Source organism: Cheilinus undulatus, linkage group 5 (genome assembly GCF_018320785.1).
Source record: "Cheilinus undulatus linkage group 5, ASM1832078v1, whole genome shotgun sequence".
Taxonomy (NCBI): Eukaryota; Metazoa; Chordata; class Actinopteri; order Labriformes; family Labridae; genus Cheilinus; species Cheilinus undulatus.
The window spans coordinates 44,979,550-44,997,558 of NC_054869.1; the positions used below are offsets into that span (position 1 = coordinate 44,979,550).

General features: G+C 39.7%; 1 protein-coding gene across 1 annotated transcript in view; it reads left to right on the forward strand.

Annotated features, from left to right (window-relative positions):
* Positions 1 to 18,009, forward strand: part of ank1a (ankyrin 1, erythrocytic a) — a 239,117-nt gene that overhangs the window by 180,770 nt on the left and 40,338 nt on the right. The window contains exons 19-33 of the mRNA XM_041788242.1: positions 70 to 267; positions 1,792 to 1,890; positions 2,558 to 2,656; positions 3,496 to 3,594; positions 4,077 to 4,169; positions 4,788 to 4,860; positions 5,012 to 5,032; positions 10,338 to 10,458; positions 10,640 to 10,718; positions 13,549 to 13,664; positions 13,751 to 13,975; positions 14,292 to 14,446; positions 14,536 to 14,747; positions 16,730 to 16,934; positions 17,094 to 17,190. Coding sequence (XP_041644176.1) covers positions 70 to 267; positions 1,792 to 1,890; positions 2,558 to 2,656; positions 3,496 to 3,594; positions 4,077 to 4,169; positions 4,788 to 4,860; positions 5,012 to 5,032; positions 10,338 to 10,458; positions 10,640 to 10,718; positions 13,549 to 13,664; positions 13,751 to 13,975; positions 14,292 to 14,446; positions 14,536 to 14,747; positions 16,730 to 16,934; positions 17,094 to 17,190 — 1,892 coding nt within the window. The remainder of the gene's footprint in view (positions 1 to 69; positions 268 to 1,791; positions 1,891 to 2,557; positions 2,657 to 3,495; positions 3,595 to 4,076; positions 4,170 to 4,787; positions 4,861 to 5,011; positions 5,033 to 10,337; positions 10,459 to 10,639; positions 10,719 to 13,548; positions 13,665 to 13,750; positions 13,976 to 14,291; positions 14,447 to 14,535; positions 14,748 to 16,729; positions 16,935 to 17,093; positions 17,191 to 18,009) is intronic.

The following is an 18,009-nucleotide window of genomic DNA, read 5'->3' on the forward strand; positions in this document are numbered from 1 at the left end:
TCATTCTAGCTGGCTGTTTTAAGCACATAAATACATTTTTCTAAACAATAACCTCTGTCTGTGTGTCAGAATGGCTACACTGCCCTCCACATAGCATCCAAGCAGAACCAGGTGGAGGTGGCTAACAGCCTGCTGCAGTACGGAGCTTCAGCCAATGCTGAGTCACTGCAGGGGGTCACACCTCTCCACCTGGCCTCACAGGAAGGAAGACCGGACATGGTCTCCCTTCTCATCTCCAAACAGGCCAATGTCAACCTCGGAAACAAGGTAAGAAACAAATCAGGATCAGGTTTGTTGACATGAAGATTTACACATGCATGGTCAATGTTCCTGCACCAGGGTGTTAAGGTAAGAGAATTAGAAAGATGAAAGGTAGTTAAGCAGCAGTACTGCTGTTAAAAAAGTTTAAATAGAGTACAATAAAAAATATGAAACCAGTTTAAAGTGTAAAAATGAGGTCTGTCCATTCATTTATTGCAACACTAAATAAAAAATGCATTAATTGCATACTGTTGAGCTACCATAGTGGGGCAGCAGCTTGATACTACTCACTATAGTATCTTCTTGCTTTCACAGTTAAGTTAGAGCACCTTTAAATTTCTCATTTCTCTTTGACAAACTTGCAGTCAGCTCAGTGGACAAGTTAAAAAGTAATCTGTGCCTGAAAATTACCAGTTTACTGTGGATCATTAGGCAACAGAGAGACATTTTGTACATGCACTATGCAACACTGTATGTTCAACAGAAGAGGCACTTTGAAGCTATCTCCTACCTTTAAGTCATGGTCGCAGCACCTATTTGATTAACAAATATAAAATTCAGCATCATAATCAATCTCTTTTGCCCCATTTTATAAACTTAACCTTGCAAAGCAGTAGGAATGGCCAGATTACATGTCTGCAATTCATCTTGCAAAGCTCCATTTGGAAATGATTGCACCCGGTCTGACAACGGACCTGACCAATCAGTGTCATTTGAGGAGAACGAGGCAGTAGTATATAGCAATGGTTGCCATAGGGGTAATGTTAAGCTGGGATGTAGCCATAGTAAAGCATCCATTTCACCATAACTGGACAACATTTCTTTATTTGAAACAAGAGCAAAGAGCTGCAATTAAAGCATTTATTTTTTTTTTTTTTTTTTTTTTTTTTTTGGTGAAGATGTTTTTGCACTTTCCTCAGCATGAGTTTAATCTACCAACAAGATCATAAGCTACAGCAGCGCTGTCCTATCGAGCTGAGGTTACAACTGAAACTGTGCATGCCTACAACCTCATTTTGTCTTGTCACTGATTGTCCCATAGTGATAGAATTTTTGTCCAATCACCTTCTGATTATATTCTGAAAAAGTCCTGCCCTTCCCAAACACTTTCTATGGGGGGTTTCCAAGGTGAATGTGAAATATATCCTATGTAGTAGTTATGAAAAGTAATCAACACCCAAAATAAGTTTTGAAGTGCAAAATAATTAGATTTAAAACATGCAATAAAAATGCAATTCATTGCACTTGAAAACTTTAATGATTTGACAGCCATTCCATAAATATTATATGCACACAAGGTGCAATAAAGTAGCTGAGCATTTTTGCAGGAATGCAAGATGATGGTGTCCACAAATATCTTAAAACATAAAATTACACACAGTCGGCAGTGCAAACAGTTAATATTGATTATTGATACTGATAGATTTATTTTGGTCGGGGCTGTATGGGTTCTTTGCCCAGGAAAAAAAAACATGACCTTGTCGCTGTTTGCCTGCTTCTAATGACTTCCGACGAATGTTTTATTCCCAGAGTGGATTAACCCCACTGCATCTGGTGGCTCAGGAGGGACATGTTGGCATCGCAGATATCTTGGTGAAACAAGGAGCTTCTGTATACGCTGCCACGAGGGTAAGAATTATTAGAAAAAACAAAGTTTGCTCAACAAGGGTAAAGATATCTTAAGAGAGTGTAGAGACTCCTGTAACATCCGTGTTGAGCTGCCGCAGATAGTGTGTAAGTGCTGAAGCATAAATAGCCTTATGATCTCATAGCAGAGGGTTAAGTTACCATCAAAACATGGCTTAGCTTTAAGGGATCAACATCCCTCAGACCTCTACTGCTTGGACCCGCTGTAGAGCAGCTACTGAGCTGGAGTTTCCCCAGATTATTACGGATTATTGTAGGTAAGGTTAAATTCATATGGTCAGTAGTACAGGGTATCTAAAGGCCAGCATAGAGATGTACTAGTACCTCTGTGATTGTGGTTGGAGCATTATCATTGTGGGAATTGTTGTATCTCTCTTGTGCTTGCTTATAAAAATAAAAAATAATAGCATTATTCTTTGTTTCTTCATTAAAGCAGCTGCAATGTTACAATTTCTGATATGTTTCCAAAAAAACCTTTTCTTTTGTGTGGACTTGAACCATTATTTGATCAATATTCATGAACCATTCAACTCCAAAGAGCACTGTATCCACTTAATGTGCTCAAATTAAAAAGTCATTAAGGCTTGAGTTATCAGCTGCTGCAGTCTAGTTGGTTTTGACACTTTTACTTATCTTGTCTCTTTCTCAGATGGGTTACACCCCACTCCATGTGGCGTGTCACTATGGCAACATCAAGATGGTGAAGTTCCTCCTGCAGCAACAGGCCAATGTCAACAGCAAAACAAGAGTGAGTGCCTCCTTCTGGTTTTAGATAAAATTACAGCAAAGTCATTGAAGGTGTGAGTCATGCAGCTACAGCGTGTCTGCTGTCACTGACTCATTCATCAGGAAAGACCATCACTGCACATTATACCTTTAAAACACATGCTGCAGGGTTTTCCCAGCTCTGGCTGTCAAAACAGCCTTATTTACCGCATCATAGTGTAACGAGGGCATTTAACCTCTCCAAGGTGTAACGATTGTACAAGCATCAGAAAGCATTTCCAGGGTTTCCTCTCGAGAAGGAAAATTACTCTGATTTAAAACATCAATGATGGTTAGCTGCAGGATTTTTTTATCAGGTGATTATTTCTGCTGTAGCTGCTTTAATTTTACTTTGATGCAATAGAAAACTGATTACAGGCTGCTGAAGACAGTTGATTGGAGAGGTTCAATAGAAGAGAAGAAAATGGATGAATGAATACAGAGGAGGCTGAAGGATAACAATGGATGGAACAATCAATGTTAACGCTGATATTTAACAGATTTTTTACATTCATACAACTGCTTGTCTTAATTGATGAAGTATTAATCTGCAGCAACACAGGATGTTTTGAATACAGCCCATGGTAATGCATTGTGATTTAAAATCAGATCAATCTAATGAAAGGATTATTATAGTTGAATAAAGTCTAAAATAGTGCAGATAAATGAAATGATAATTGTGCTTTTTGTTTTGTCATCAGTGTGTGCTTTTTGTATCTCCACATCATAATAAAAAAGAATAATCCAAATGACATTTGATGTTTAGATAAAGTCTGATGATAGTGATGATAGCTTAACATAGACTGTTTTTGTCTCTTCCAGCTTGGTTACACTCCTCTGCACCAGGCGGCCCAGCAGGGACACACTGACATTGTGACTCTGCTGCTGAAGCACGGAGCTCAGCCCAATGAGACCACAACAGTAAGCATGAACAATCCTTTTCCTCCTCCACAACCCTTTGCACACATGCGCTCCTGAAAGTTTCTCCAAAATTTCAAGGCAGACTCCCACTGAGTTGCTCTTTCCCACATGCTCCAGGATAGCAGATGAAGAAATATTTGTCTGCTTTATATCACCACTATGTATAATTTGAGTCATCACAGGATCAACCAAAGGGATAGAAAATAACATGCCGGCAAGCAGAAGAAGTATAAAGCTGCTTCCAAACTTAAAGACTGAGATACTATGAGTCTGCACCAGGCTCATCCTTGTGTGTTATAAACTTTTTATTTGGAGGGGCAGAGGTCTACATCAAGTTGGGGGGCAAAATTTGGCTATTTTGGTTCTCACAGGCAGCTTATCCCAAGATATATTTGTTTAGTGCACACATGAAAAGGTCTTAAGTTGTTTGTGTAGTATTATTATCAGAGATCTAAACAAGTCTAATCCTCTCTGTCCAACAGAATGGTACTTCAGCCCTGGCTATCGCTAAGAGGTTGGGATACATCTCTGTGATTGACGTCCTAAAGCTCGTCACTGAGGAGACAGTTTCAATGGTGAGAAGTTTAGAAACACAACAACACCCTCCAGTGCCTTTAAAAAGTATTCACACCCTTGGATGTTATCCCCTATACCCTTGATTTGGCTTTTTTGACAAAAAAAAAACATCTTTAATGTCAAGGTGAAGACAGATTTAGTTATATCAATTAAATAAAAATATTTAATGTTGATAAGTGACTGCTTGAATATTTACCCCCTTCAAGTCAGTATTTAGTAGATTCACCTTTGGCTGTAATCGCAGCACTGAGTCTGTGTGGATAGGTCTGAATCAGGATTTCACATCTGGACACTGTAATTCTACTCCATTCTTCTTTGTAAAACTGCTTAAGCTCTGTCAGGTTGTACTGCGATCAGATGTGAACAGCCCTTTCCAAGTTTAGCCACAAATATTCTACTGGATTGAGGTCTGGGCTTTGACACGGCCACTCCAGAACCGAGGTTTTCACCTTGGTTTAAAAAAGCAAAATTACATCGGCCATGATTAATTTTTAAAACCAGTGAAAGGGTAAAACATCCAAGGGGGTAAATACTTTATATGTCACATGAGAATGCCATTTAGTTAAAACATTTTCACATTTGTTTCTATAACTGGTTCCTTCTCCTTGTGTCTGCAGACGACTACAGAGAAACATCGCATGAGTTTTCCAGAAACAGTGGATGAGATTTTGGATGTTTCTGAGGATGAAGGTAAAGCGCTTTAATTCTTAAAAATCATATGAATAAGTAGAAAACAAGGCATACTTTCAATGTTACAAAGCCTGGTTTTTATGCTGTAAGAGCTGGTCACGTAAATATTCATTTTTTTCCAATCCTATTTTTGCTTTTTGCCCTTTTTTAGGAATTGCTCAGCTAACATTAGGTATGAATGTCTCTTTCTTTCTTTGTGCGACATTCATAGGTCGGTGTTATATATTGTCTGGCTTCATTTCAAGCTCCCCCTCTCTGCCTTTATCTCTCTCTCTCTCGTTCTCTCTGTGGTAGTGCTCACTGTGATGGTGGCTCTGGTTTCTCATTGGCATGCGCCCATAGCACCCATGTCTCTAACCTCTATATGTCCCTTCAGTAACACTCTCATGATCTAACTCCAGGTGTCTTTTCTCCTCCATGTTGTAACAGTAGTCTTTATAGTTAACACTTAGAGATCACCCATTTTTACTAACAGCACACCAGATATTATAAATCTGTGTTGAGAAACATTTGAAAGCTGCTCTGTGAGCTTCAGTAGTTCTACGTAGAGTATCTCTGTCTTTTCAGATCATCGCTTTAAAATGTGTGTCTACACTCGTCTGTATTTAAATGTCTTTCCATTTATGCCATCATTTGCAGTTGTCTTTACGTCCCAACATTACCAATTTGTGTTTTTTCGGCTGGGAGATTGGTCGCTCAAGAATCTGAGGGAATAACAGTAAAAAATGTATGTAAAAGCTCTGAGAGGAGTTTAAGCTGGTTATGAAATAAACTGAAATTAATACTGATGTCTGTGTATGACTTACAAAAGCAACCCGATCAATCACAGACAGCATTAATAGTTTCCCAATAGTTACACTTAATGCTTTAAATTGCAGCAGAGACGGCGTAAGATGAAGTAATAAACTTGCCAGCTGAGGAATTCCTTCTTTTGTTTCTTTGAAAATATTTAAAGGCAGGACGTTGAAGACCCAAATAACATTATCTGTGTTTTTAAAAGTTTCACCAGATATTCAGCTGTCACATCAAGCAACACACCTATATGGAGGCGTGTTTATGGCCAAGCAAATTAAAACCATTATCCTAATCTAGGGCTGAAACAATTCCTTGAGTCACTTGATTACAAAAATTCCTCGAGGAACATTATCTTCCTCAGGGGTTCATTTAAATCAGTCATGTATCCATACATCACCATGCAGTAAAGATGAGGCGAGGTATGAAAATCATAAAGGAGGAGAAAGAAGATGATGTAGTGATGTTAAAAGGTACGTGTCTTGCGTTTTTATGCACCCACTGTCTGGCATTACAGCAGTCATGGCATCATACAGACATTGCGGTGTTGCAATGAAAGGTTTGATAAAAAGAAAACAAGGTTTCCACGGATAGTAAAGGGACTGCACGGGCAGTGCTACACAAGTCTCTGAGTTATGCACTGCATGCGCACAGCCTGCAGGACTGGCTCATATGAGACAGTGGGCAGTTTGTGTCTGCACACTTCAGAGGATTTCTTAAACTTCACTGATTGACCCGAGAGTTACACGGAGCACCAGCAGGCCTCTCATTAAAGTCCTGTTTTGATGCTTTCTGTCCATCCGTCTATCCCTCTCTTTCTCTCTCTCTCTCTCTTAATCTATAAATAACCTGCTAGGGTTGTCACAGAAGCCGAAATTTAGAATTGAGTAGGATACGAGTTAAAATATGATAACTTCTATACCAGTTTCGATACCTCTGCAACAAAAATAAAGTCCTAAGTTCTAAATATTGGGTCATTTCATGTTTTTAATCACCTTAAATTGCAAGCACCCTCTTTCACAAATACATGTGCAACATTTTGGTAAAGAAATGCTCCCAAACTATCAAAATCTTTGTCAAGAGGGCACCAGGACTTGATTGAGATCAATCAAGTTGATTGAGGTCATTGACCTCTGTGACCTGTATGAATGAGAACCTTCACAGACGTTCCTAGTGTGCTTTTGCAGTTTAGACAGTGTCTCCTCCTCTGCTCTCAGTCTGTTTTTAGAAGACATAAATGTAACTTCCCCTTCATCAGACGCCAGAAGGACTTTAGACACCTCGTATTTTCAAGTCTAGGAATTCTGAATGGATCACCACTGTAAGTTCTCTTCTTTACAGAGCCGTGAGTTAAAAAATGACTGATTTGTGGTTTCCCTAAAGCTTTTACACTGTCTTCTGCCATTATAAGAATGTAGATTTTATTGTTTTAAAATATGTTGTGAGAAAAATGTCAAAGTATCGGAAATTATGACACAATTGTGAAAGCTGCTGTTTTCTAAGAAGTTTGTTTTTGCTGCCCCCTAGTGGCTTTGAATACCTGTCATTACAGGTTTCACATTATAATGCCTCACAACATCACTCACAGTGATGCTAGAGGACTTTATATCTTGATATTTTTAGCCTCCTGATAATTCAACTGACAGATTGTCACAGTTGCTCTAAATAGAGCGGCTGAGTCTCCGTCTTAAAGACACATCTCGTATCCGGAACTGTAAAATGATATCGTCAGGTTATCTGATGCACGCTCTCACACACACACGGTGCAGTACATATCACAGGGAGCGTATATGTCAGGAGCTGCCTCATGTGAACCTTAGAGAAGTGCACTCATGCAGTCAAACATGGTGTTATGACACCTACCACATCACTCCAGCTCTGGACTACATACAGACTCCCACTCACACAGGCTGTGCTGATACACTCACTATTTAATACACGGGGAAGACTCCTTTTTGTCGCTGGGGATTTCTAGAAAACTACGGTGTGTTCTTGGGGGGTAAGTAAGGAAAAGCCACCTCAGCTCACATCAGGATGTTTACAGGAGAGAGCAGGACAGCTTGTACTTGTGTCACTGTGTTGTGTTATCTGATGTCGTTCTGTGTTTGTGTTTGTCTCTGTGAGGAAGCTACTATCCAACACCTAGAAGGTTTTTATTCACAAGACAACACATTTTGAGATTATGCCTCTTCTACAGATGTGCACTCTGTACATTGTGAGGACCTGTGTCCACAGCTGCTGTGATTTGCACTAGCAAATCTCAGTTTTAGAGCATTCTTGACCTGTGAGTATTGTTGCTAAATCCCACCTCTTCTTGATTTTGATTGGGCAGAGAGCATGGCCCAGTCCCAAAAGTTGAACTGCTTTCAACTGTGAGCACTGTGAGCCTGTCAGCGTGAGCCCAGCAATAACGTATATCACGTTTGATGTGGGGAAAAAAGGGGCATTTTTTGCACTCAGGACAATGAATGCTGAAAATATTAGACTACATTAGCTTTGTTTTGGAAATGAGTGCCGCCGGTGCAAAAAAACAGTGGCCGTAGACACAGGTCATTATGCTCTAATTTAGTTGGTTTCTCCATCTCCTGACTAAATCCTGTGAAAGAAATAGTCTTGAGAAATGTACATACAACCCTTATTCTAAAAAAAGTTGGGGTGCTGTGTAAAATATTAATTTAAACAGAACATTTCATTTAAAATATTAGCTTATTTTGAATTTGATGGCAGCAACATATCTCAATAAATAGGGACAGGGCAACAAAATGCAAGAAAAGTAAGTGGTTATTACGAAACAGCAGTAGGAGCATTTTGCAACTATGTAACTGGAAATAGGTCAGTAACATGACTGGTTATAAAAGGAGCGTATTAGGGAGGCAGAGTCTCTCAGATAGAGGTTTTGGAAAATTTTCAAAAGAAGCATTGAATAACATAAAATTGAATATACCACCATCTACTGTTCAGAATATCATCGAAAGATTCAGAGAATCGGGAGAAATCTCTGAGCCCAAGGGACAAGCCTGAAGGTCAATATTGGATGCTTGTGACCTTCAGGCAGCACTGCATTAGAAAAGGCATGGTTCTGTACTGAAAATCACTGCATGAGATCAGAAGTACTTCCAGAAATTATCGTCTGTCAACACAGCTGGCCATTCCATCTACAAATGCAAGTTAAAGCTTTATCATGCAAAGAAGAAGCTATATGTGAACAAGAAACACCACTGTCTTCTCTGGGCCAAAGCCCATTTAAAATGTTGGGAGGAAAAATGGAAAACTGTTCTATGGTCAGATGAGTCATAATTCGAAATTCTTTTTTGGAAACCATGGACACCGTGTCCTGCCGACAAAAAAGGAGAGAGACCATCCAGCTTGTTATCAGCACATGGTTCTAAAGCCTGTATCTCTGATGGTACAGGGTTGTGTTGGTGCCTATGGCATTGGCAGCTCATCTGAAAAGGCACTATCAATGCTGAAAAGTGTACAGAGGTTTTAGAGCAACATATGCTCCCATCCAGACAGTGTCTCTTTCAGGGAAAGCCTAGCATATTCAGCAAGAAAATGTTAAACCACATTCCACATCTATCACGACAATACCCTTACAAAACATTGTGCCAAAAAAGACACAGGACTGTCAAGCAGCTACAATCTTACATCAGACAAGAATGGGACAAAATTCCTCCCAAACCTGCAGCAACTGGTCTCCTCACTTCCCAGAAATTTACAGAAAGAAAATGAGATGCTGCACAGTGGTCAACATAGCCTTGTCACTACTTTTTGGAGATGTGTTGCTGCCATCAAAATCAAAATGAGCTAATAGTTTTCATAAAATGGTAAATAACCTGAGCTGATAAGTTGTCTGTATTCTATTGTGAATATAATATGAGTTTGTGGGATTTGAAAAGCATTGCATTCTGTTTTTATTTACATTTTACACATCACCCTAATTTTTCAGGAAATTAGGTTGTATATATGGAGCATAGCTCTTTTTTTATTAAGCCAAAGGCTGCATCTTCTAATTAACTCTTGCTTGAAGTCATTAGATGAAGAAAAGAGGCAGAAGTAAGGAGGCGTACCCACATGTAAAGGTTATTTCAAAGTTAAAGTGAAGGCTGGAGGTGAACACATACTGTAAAAGTTAGAACAATAATTAAAGATAAGGGTGCCACATTGAAGCTGAAGACACTAAAACATGAACAGCATGAAACCACTCACATAAGAGTGCAAAATTCATAAAAAAAAATATAAGAATATATTGGCATTATTGTCCAAGATCTAATATCCTGGATCCCTGTTATTTAGTGATGAATTTCACAAATTCTTAAAAATCATGATAAATTTGTGTTATACTGTATATTGTATGATGATCCTGTATTAAGTGTATTGTTACATCCCATTAGGGATCCTTAATAAAATATTAATAATAATTTCTTTTAAGTGTTTCTGATGTTGAGTGGAAGTAACAGGATGAGAAGCAGGGAAGAAGCAGGGATGTCCATTGTCACTAATGTCTCATCTCACTAGTCTAACCCCTTAACCCCAGAGCCATCTCCTTAGTCCTCCTCTCTCATGTAATTTCTAACCCCTCTGGTTAACAATCTCGTTCTTTTCTTTCTCTCTTTCTCTTCTTGTGCTGTTTCACCAACCTGACCACGGTCTGTTCGCTCTCTTTGGCATGTTGTTCTCTGAAGGAGAGGAGCTCTTGGGGACAGAAGGGGCCAGGTACATGAAGATGGATGACATGAAAGACCATGATGACGATTTCCTCTCCCCCAAGAAATCACTGGAGTACGAGAGAGGGCTGGGCACAGCGTAAGGGGGGCAGGGTGGGGAAGCAGGCGAGAGAGCCAAGCTGGTAGCCACACGCTCATAGATGGATGGATAGATGGGGATGCACCATAGACACTCACTACACACCAGGGATGAGCACTTGGGAGGAGATGTGAGAAGAAATTCTTCGATCTGAATTGTTTCTTGTTCTTTCACACAATAGGAACTACTCGCCAGCCATTCCCAGGATCCCTCGAGTTTCTCCGGAGACTGTCATCCTTAAAGAACACGAGATCGATCAGGTACTATACTGCATCAGGACTCGCCCTAGAAAAAGTACTGCAGAGATGGCAGAGATGAACAGACATTTGGTCAAACTCCCAAAAAGCTCAACATGCAACTAAATAGAGCCATTCATTAAACTCGCTAAACTGGCATTAACCAACCAACAGTTTTCAGTTTCTGGTTTCAAATATCTGTAAACAACTAGTGTAGCTGCTATTTCTGGGTTGAGAACTCAATATCTGCAGCTGCTGCCTGCTAGCTTTCATAGCAGCCAAAATAGATTGCAGATGTTCAACAGCTGCTGATGAAGGCACCTTAATTTTAACATTTTTTATATTTAACACATAAGACATTGTTTACAACCACAACCCAGTTACTCAATGGAAAAACAGAGAAAAAAGTTTAAAAGCTGACACATTTGTGAAGAAGAACTGTGTAATTAAAACTTGCTATTTAGCTTCATCAGTTGAACAGCTGCATTTTTCATCACAATTAGTTGCATTGCCACATCGTTTTGTTTGGTTTTTTTTTTTTCTTGTTCTGGGGAGTGATGATATCCCGCAACTATTACCACCAGATCATTTAATTAATTCCCCGGTGATGAATAAAAAATGCATAGAGGGCCTGGATTATCCATCCATTATCTAAACGTCTCTTATCCCATTTGGGACCAGAGGCCAGAGCCAATCTCAGCTGTTATCGTATATATACAACATTGACCAAACATAAACTTTAGTTTGTCTGGGCTTTTTTCCTCTCTTTTAAAAACTCAGATATGCCAACAGATTTATTTTTTTCTCCTCCAACATTCTCAGTAGTTGTGGGCCCATTTTCATCAACTTTACCTGGCCGTCACACATTAGTAAATTAACCCTAAAGATATCGATTTTTGGAGATTGTTGCCATCCGGAGCCAACCTCTCTTGTCAAAAGTTTACATCTACGATTGTTTAGTTTGTGAATTTATGATAAACTTCATTAAGTACCAAGGAATAAACTCCATATAAAACAGCACAACGCGAACCATGGTGACTGTAGACATGTCAGTACACGACTTTTGTTGTTTTTGAATAGAAAACAAATCACTGCTGTTCTTTGTTCTTCTTTTAACAAAGAAATGTCATCAAGTTTTGATAAAACTGGCACTTTAGCAGCATCCACGCTAATGTCTTCTGCCATAACTGCACTGGCTTCTTATTGCTGTTTGCTTACGTCACCACTCCACCACGCCCAAAATTACTGCCCCTTGAAACTGATTGGTCCGGTCACTTTCTAACTGGACCCAAACAATTCAGACGGGAGCTTTGCAATACAGATTCGCCAGTGAGAAACACGGAAACAGGCGGATCCATCTGCTTTGCAAGGTTAGCGCTCGTTCTAATCCAAGACTAACTGACGTCGTTGAACTTCCTTGTGCAGATCAGCTGTTATAAAATCTGCAGGTAAAAGTAAATAAAGAAGTTGTTTTAAGGTGATTAGATAAAAGAAAGGATACTGATGATAACACTGAAGCAGTAAAACAGTGAGGAAGAAAAGAAGTAAAATGGATGAGCTGCTGTGTGTGAGGGAAGGGGAGGGGTGCAGGGGTGTATTTGAGGGGGTGAGGGGGCAAGATCAGCAGGTGTATGCCAGTTTAATTTTGAGAAGACCCCAACAAAACAGATAGTTAATAAAGTGGGATTAATGTTATGATCACAGTCATTAACTTTTAGAAAAAATAAAGATGGAAATTAAAAACATCAAATTTATTATTGCAACAAGGAATGTGATCATTCAAAGAAATACTAATTTTTGTGCCTTTTTTCAGCAAAGTTTTTTTTTTTTTTTTGTAATTTTTGGTTTGTTATCCTTGATGATGACTCAATTAAAACTAAGACCAGTGTCATTTATATGCATCTCACTAACTCAGGCTGAATTGCAAAGACTTTGTTTTAATTTTAATTTTTATAATTCCCTTTTGGTTATTTTAAGATAATTTTGTATGAGTATTGTTAAGTGAGTATGTTGGTGCGATAGTGGTCGGGTGGGGGGCAGTGTTCGGGGGTCTCACTTTGGTCAGGGGCGGCCCTGATTGGATGAGAGGTGATGGTCACCTGCCAATCGCAGGACGGACCTAAATTACCTTTATAATAGCCTAAAGGGGTGCCACAGATCCTTAAAAAGTCTAAAATTGGACTTGAAATTTAAGGCCTTAAATGGGTTTTTATTTAACTTGTGAGAGGTCTTAAATTTTAGAAGGACATTGCCTAATATGTGTGTTTAGCTGGTCTTTGCTAGCTAAATTTTTTTTTATTCAAATCGTTCTTTTTCTAGCATGTTTATCCACATTACATTAAATGGCATTTACAGCAGTGCTCTGCCTGTGCTCAGAGAGGAGCCTTTAGTGTTAAAGAGATAGTAGTAAAATAGTTAAAGAAAAGAGGAACAAATGTCCTCAGCCACACAGATAGACTCATTGTTATTAAAGGCTGCCCCAGAAAACAGCAAAAAGAACAGTTGCAGCAACTAGACAGTGGTACTGTAGGAATGAGACATTCTCTGTCCCTCTCTCTGTCGACCAGTACACCTTGATATTCAGTAAATTGATATGTAACGCCATGGCTTGTTACATTTCAGAGAAAATAGCACCCTCACTTTAACAGGTCTGAGGTTGTCCCCAAGCTTCTGCAAGCACATATTGGCATGGCTTTGGGGGGCGCTGAAGCTGAACCCCAGTTTGCTCTTGCTGCTGCATCAGTCGTGTGTGAATGTGTATGAATGACGTAAGTTAAGTGAGACTTAAAGAGTAAAAAATACTTTAAAAGAAAACTAGAGGAGCATTTACCATTTTGTTTTCTTTCTATTGCAGCAACACACGCCTCTTCCACTGCCCAAAGAGTACGACGAAGACTCGCTGATTCCCAGCAGCCCTGCGACAGAGACGTCAGACAATGTCAGCCCAGTCGCCAGTCCCATACACACAGGGTGAGCACAGCTGCATCAACACGAAACAATAGTTTTACCTAACCTTTGATAACTATCTGATCAGGCGTCTAAATGTCCTCTTACAGGTTCCTGGTCAGTTTTATGGTCGATGCTCGAGGCGGCTCAATGCGGGGTAGCAGGCACAATGGTCTGCGTGTCATCATTCCTCCACGGACCTGTGCTGCACCAACCCGCATCACCTGCCGCCTGGTGAAGCCCCAGAAGCTGACCAGCCCCCCTCCGCTGGTTGAGGGGGAGGGGCTGGCCAGCAGGATCATCTCCCTGGGACCAGCAGGAATGCAGTTTCTGGGGTGAGGAAGAAACTGACACTACCAGTACAATAGTCCTGAAATTAACCATAACAGAGAATCTGAATGGTTTTAAGGGGGTTTTGTGTGGTTCTGCGTTTTCAGACATACATATGTTGTTACAGTGGAAGGAAAGGTGGGGGCCTTCCTAAAAACGTTGTTAAAAATGAAAACTGAAAACTTCCAATTTGAGAATTATAGAGGCCACGGTGCTCTTGGGAACCTAAGTATAAAAGACCCATTCTAATGTTCTTATTTCAGAGGTTTCTGTATTTGTTAACATCTGTACATGTATGTTAAATGTCTGCTGCATTTGCAGGCCTGTTATCGTGGAGATCCCTCACTTTGCTGCTCTTGGTCGAGGTGACCGGGAGCTCGTGGTGCTGAGGAGCGATAATGGCTCAGTGTGGAAAGAACATCGCAACCGTTACGGGGACGAGGTGCTAGAAACAATCCTCAATGGAATGGACGAGGGTGAGAACATAAATGACTCATCTCAGACAGATGCTCAAGCATGTCTCTGAGTGTTTCTGCTTCTTAACCTTCCTGTCTCCTCTCTTCAGAGCTGGAAAGTCAAGAGGAGCTTGGTAAGAAGAGAATCCGCCGCATCATCTCCACCGACTTCCCTCTTTACTTTGCCGTCGTGTCACGAGTCCAGCAGGAGAGCGACCTGATTGGACCAGAGGGAGGTTCACTGACAAGTAAACTAGTGCCAATGGTCCAGGCCACGTTTCCTGAAACAGCAGTCACCAAACGAGTCCGCCTGGGGCTGCAGGTGAGATGGGACAATGAGGAGAAGGAAGGAGAAGAAAGACAGAATCGTTAATGCCTGTGTTGCCTGAATAAAAGCATGTTGGATGTACTTTGGTTGATCGCGGATGACCTGATCATATCAGCACTTGTGCTATTTTTTTCTCATTCAGTTTTCTGTTACTTTATTTTGCTTTTGATATTTTAGAGGACCATTTTTGCCTTTCATTTTATACAGTGCATGCACCTGGCACCTTCATATAACTGTGGACTGCTTCAGTAGTGCTGATATGATATTGTTTTGAGTGATTCCTTTCCTGTTCTGAATTAGACCTGTATGAAGTATATGTTGTTTTTTTAATCTCAGTACAGTAAATCAAAATTGACTTGCATTCTTGCTTAAGTGGAGAAACACTTTTTGGATGATTCACTCATTCCCTAGTTTTTTGGATATCACAATTATTGAAGGACTGTTCACAAACTCATTTTTATTTGATATTGGACAGATTGAAATTAATAACTGTTTTGTTTAGAGCTACAAGAATCGTAATAACAAGACTGATAACTTCTGGTATGTTATTTAAATGGCTGTAAATGCAATGGGGAGGGGTCAGTGTCAGACGTTTGACAGAATCAACAGATTTAAAATTCACTACTTTGATCATATGGGGCACCAAAATCTACACAAGTTGAGAATAACAAAAGCAAACAGCCACAACTACACAAAAAAAAAATGGTCAGCTCTCAACAGCTCCTTTTTGATTTTTAAAATAAGATACATATTCAGGTGATGTTTTGAAGACAACTGCTGTGCAGATCTGAGAAATCTCTAAAATCCCACCAGGCTGGAACATGCCTGTGTGACTTTCTCAACAAACATGTGCAAATTTGCATCATTCTACTGGCTCGTGGGATATAAGCATACTTCACAAGGCTAAACCATAAATACATAATAAGTACAAAGCTTTGGTTAAAGTCTCACCATTCTTCCTGTTTGATCAAATCAAACCACCCTGCTTTACACATGACCTCATAGTAATTTATTCCTTAATTTCTACAGATCTGCCCCAGCATCTACTTTCAAACGTGACATTTGACACAAAATTAATGATACTTTACGATTTTACAATTTAATGTAAGTTTTTTCTAAAAAGAAATCATCCTCTCCCTTAAACAAAAATCTTTGTAGTGGATGTTTTTGTCATATTTTCACCTTTTGCATGTGATCGCACATTTGAAAGTCTATATATACCAGTTGTTTACTGTTTCAACATTGCTGTTTCTTTATTATCTTACTTGATTTGCTCTTTATTTTCTTCTGACAAGAATCCAGAGCTAGACCAGTGCTGGGTTATTTCAAGTACCATGTTAACAAACCTTCAATAGTTCTTATTTAAAGTCAGCAACTCATGAATTTTAAATAGACTAGAAATTCTTGTCAGAGTAAACCAAAATAGACCTTTGTGATTTTTTTCATGAGATGTTGTCTAGACCCATGAATTTCTGACAGCTCATTATGTTTTGAACACAACATGCTACTATAAATGCAATCACCTGTTAGCTGAAATTAGTGAGTATAATTGAATGTATATCAGATAGATGTTTACAAATCTCTCTATATGATCATATGTTAACTATTTTATAACCTTAGGGACAGATTAATTTAACAACTTTAGAAATATGTAAAGCCGCTGTGCCTTTCAAAACACTTCTGTACTAATGATTGTAAAAGCTTCCTGCTAACATGTTTAACAATAAAAAGAGCTTCTAAGTCCTACAGCCTCCTTGTGTTTAAGTATTTTATTCATTGTGTACTCTTTCTCTCTCTTCATTTGTCCCTCTTTGGTTGCCATCCTCCTCCTTTGATTTCACTCAACCTGCCATCATGTCCTCCCCCAAAATTCCATCTGCATGCTCATTTTTTCCCTCTTTTGTCTTAAATTTTCTACCATATCATGAAACCTGTGCCTGTTACCCCTTCTCTCCATCATTTACTTTAATCTTCAGGCTCAACCGGTTCCAGATGAGCTGGTTGCAAAGCTGCTTGGTAACCAGGCTAACTTTAGCCCCGTGGTCACCGTGGAGCCCCGACGGCGCAAGTTCCACCGACCCATAGGCCTGCGTATCCCCCTACCTCCGTCCTGGAAGGAGAGCCCCAGGGACTCTGGAGAGGGCGACACCACCAGTCTGCGCTTGCTCTGCTCTGTCATAGGTACGAGGACGTGCCCATTTAGAGTAACTAATAAGAAACGATGATGCAAGATGTCATTGTTGGGTTTTTGTTTCTTGTTTTGTGCACACAGTTACTATATGAGGGCTTTTTCAGAATTTTGTTGAAGCAGAAATAAACCCTTTTCTCTCTTATTCCTAGGTGGTACAGCTCCAGCCCAGTGGGAAGACATCACTGGCACCACCAAGCTCATCTATGCTAACGACTGTGCCAGTTTCACAACCAATGTTTCAGCACGGTAGGTTAAATTAGCACCACATAATGGTGCAGTCATTGCACCTATAAATTAAATTTTTTAGTCACCTGCACCTGGAATGGACTTTAATCAAATAAAGTAATGTCCAAAATAAAATAAGGTAAGTTAAGATAATGTAACTGTATTTAATAGCCGTTGGTAACTTTGCCAAGCAGATGGATTCGCCGGTTTCCATGGTTCCCGTTATGCAGTTCTCTATGGAGTTTACTCAGTAGTGGCACGCACCTACAATGTCACGACATGTTTTGTTGCGACATTCATCCAATCACCCTGAAACAAATCCCTCCAGCATGTCAGGTCAAGCTGTTGGTAGATTTGGCTTAAACTGTGTGAATGAGCTCCTTCCACACGCAACCAACAGGACACAAGAGGAGAAACATGATAAGGGGGCACTAGTGTTCAAAGCTTAAGGGGGTAATCCCATAATGATATGACTATTACATCTTCAGTGCTAAAAAAAACTTAGTAATGTTGCTATTAGTTCTCTATTTGACACCTGTCCACTTACACCCAAAATACAGCAACTTCCTGTCAGCCAATCACAATGTTCCAATTTCTTCTATTGTTTTCTTGGCAGTAGCAACCAATCAGGGCCATCCAAAGATCAGCAAGAGACAAGATAGTTATCTGCCAGTTTGGAAAGGAAAGTAAAGACTGTCCACTTACACCCAAAATATGAAAAGATGTTTGCACTCCTGAAATGGGCATTTTATGCACTTAAATACCACACGGTATGGGAATTGGTTTTACAGAGATAAACAATGGTGATAGTTTAAGTTTGTGAGAAAATTATTGGTTTTT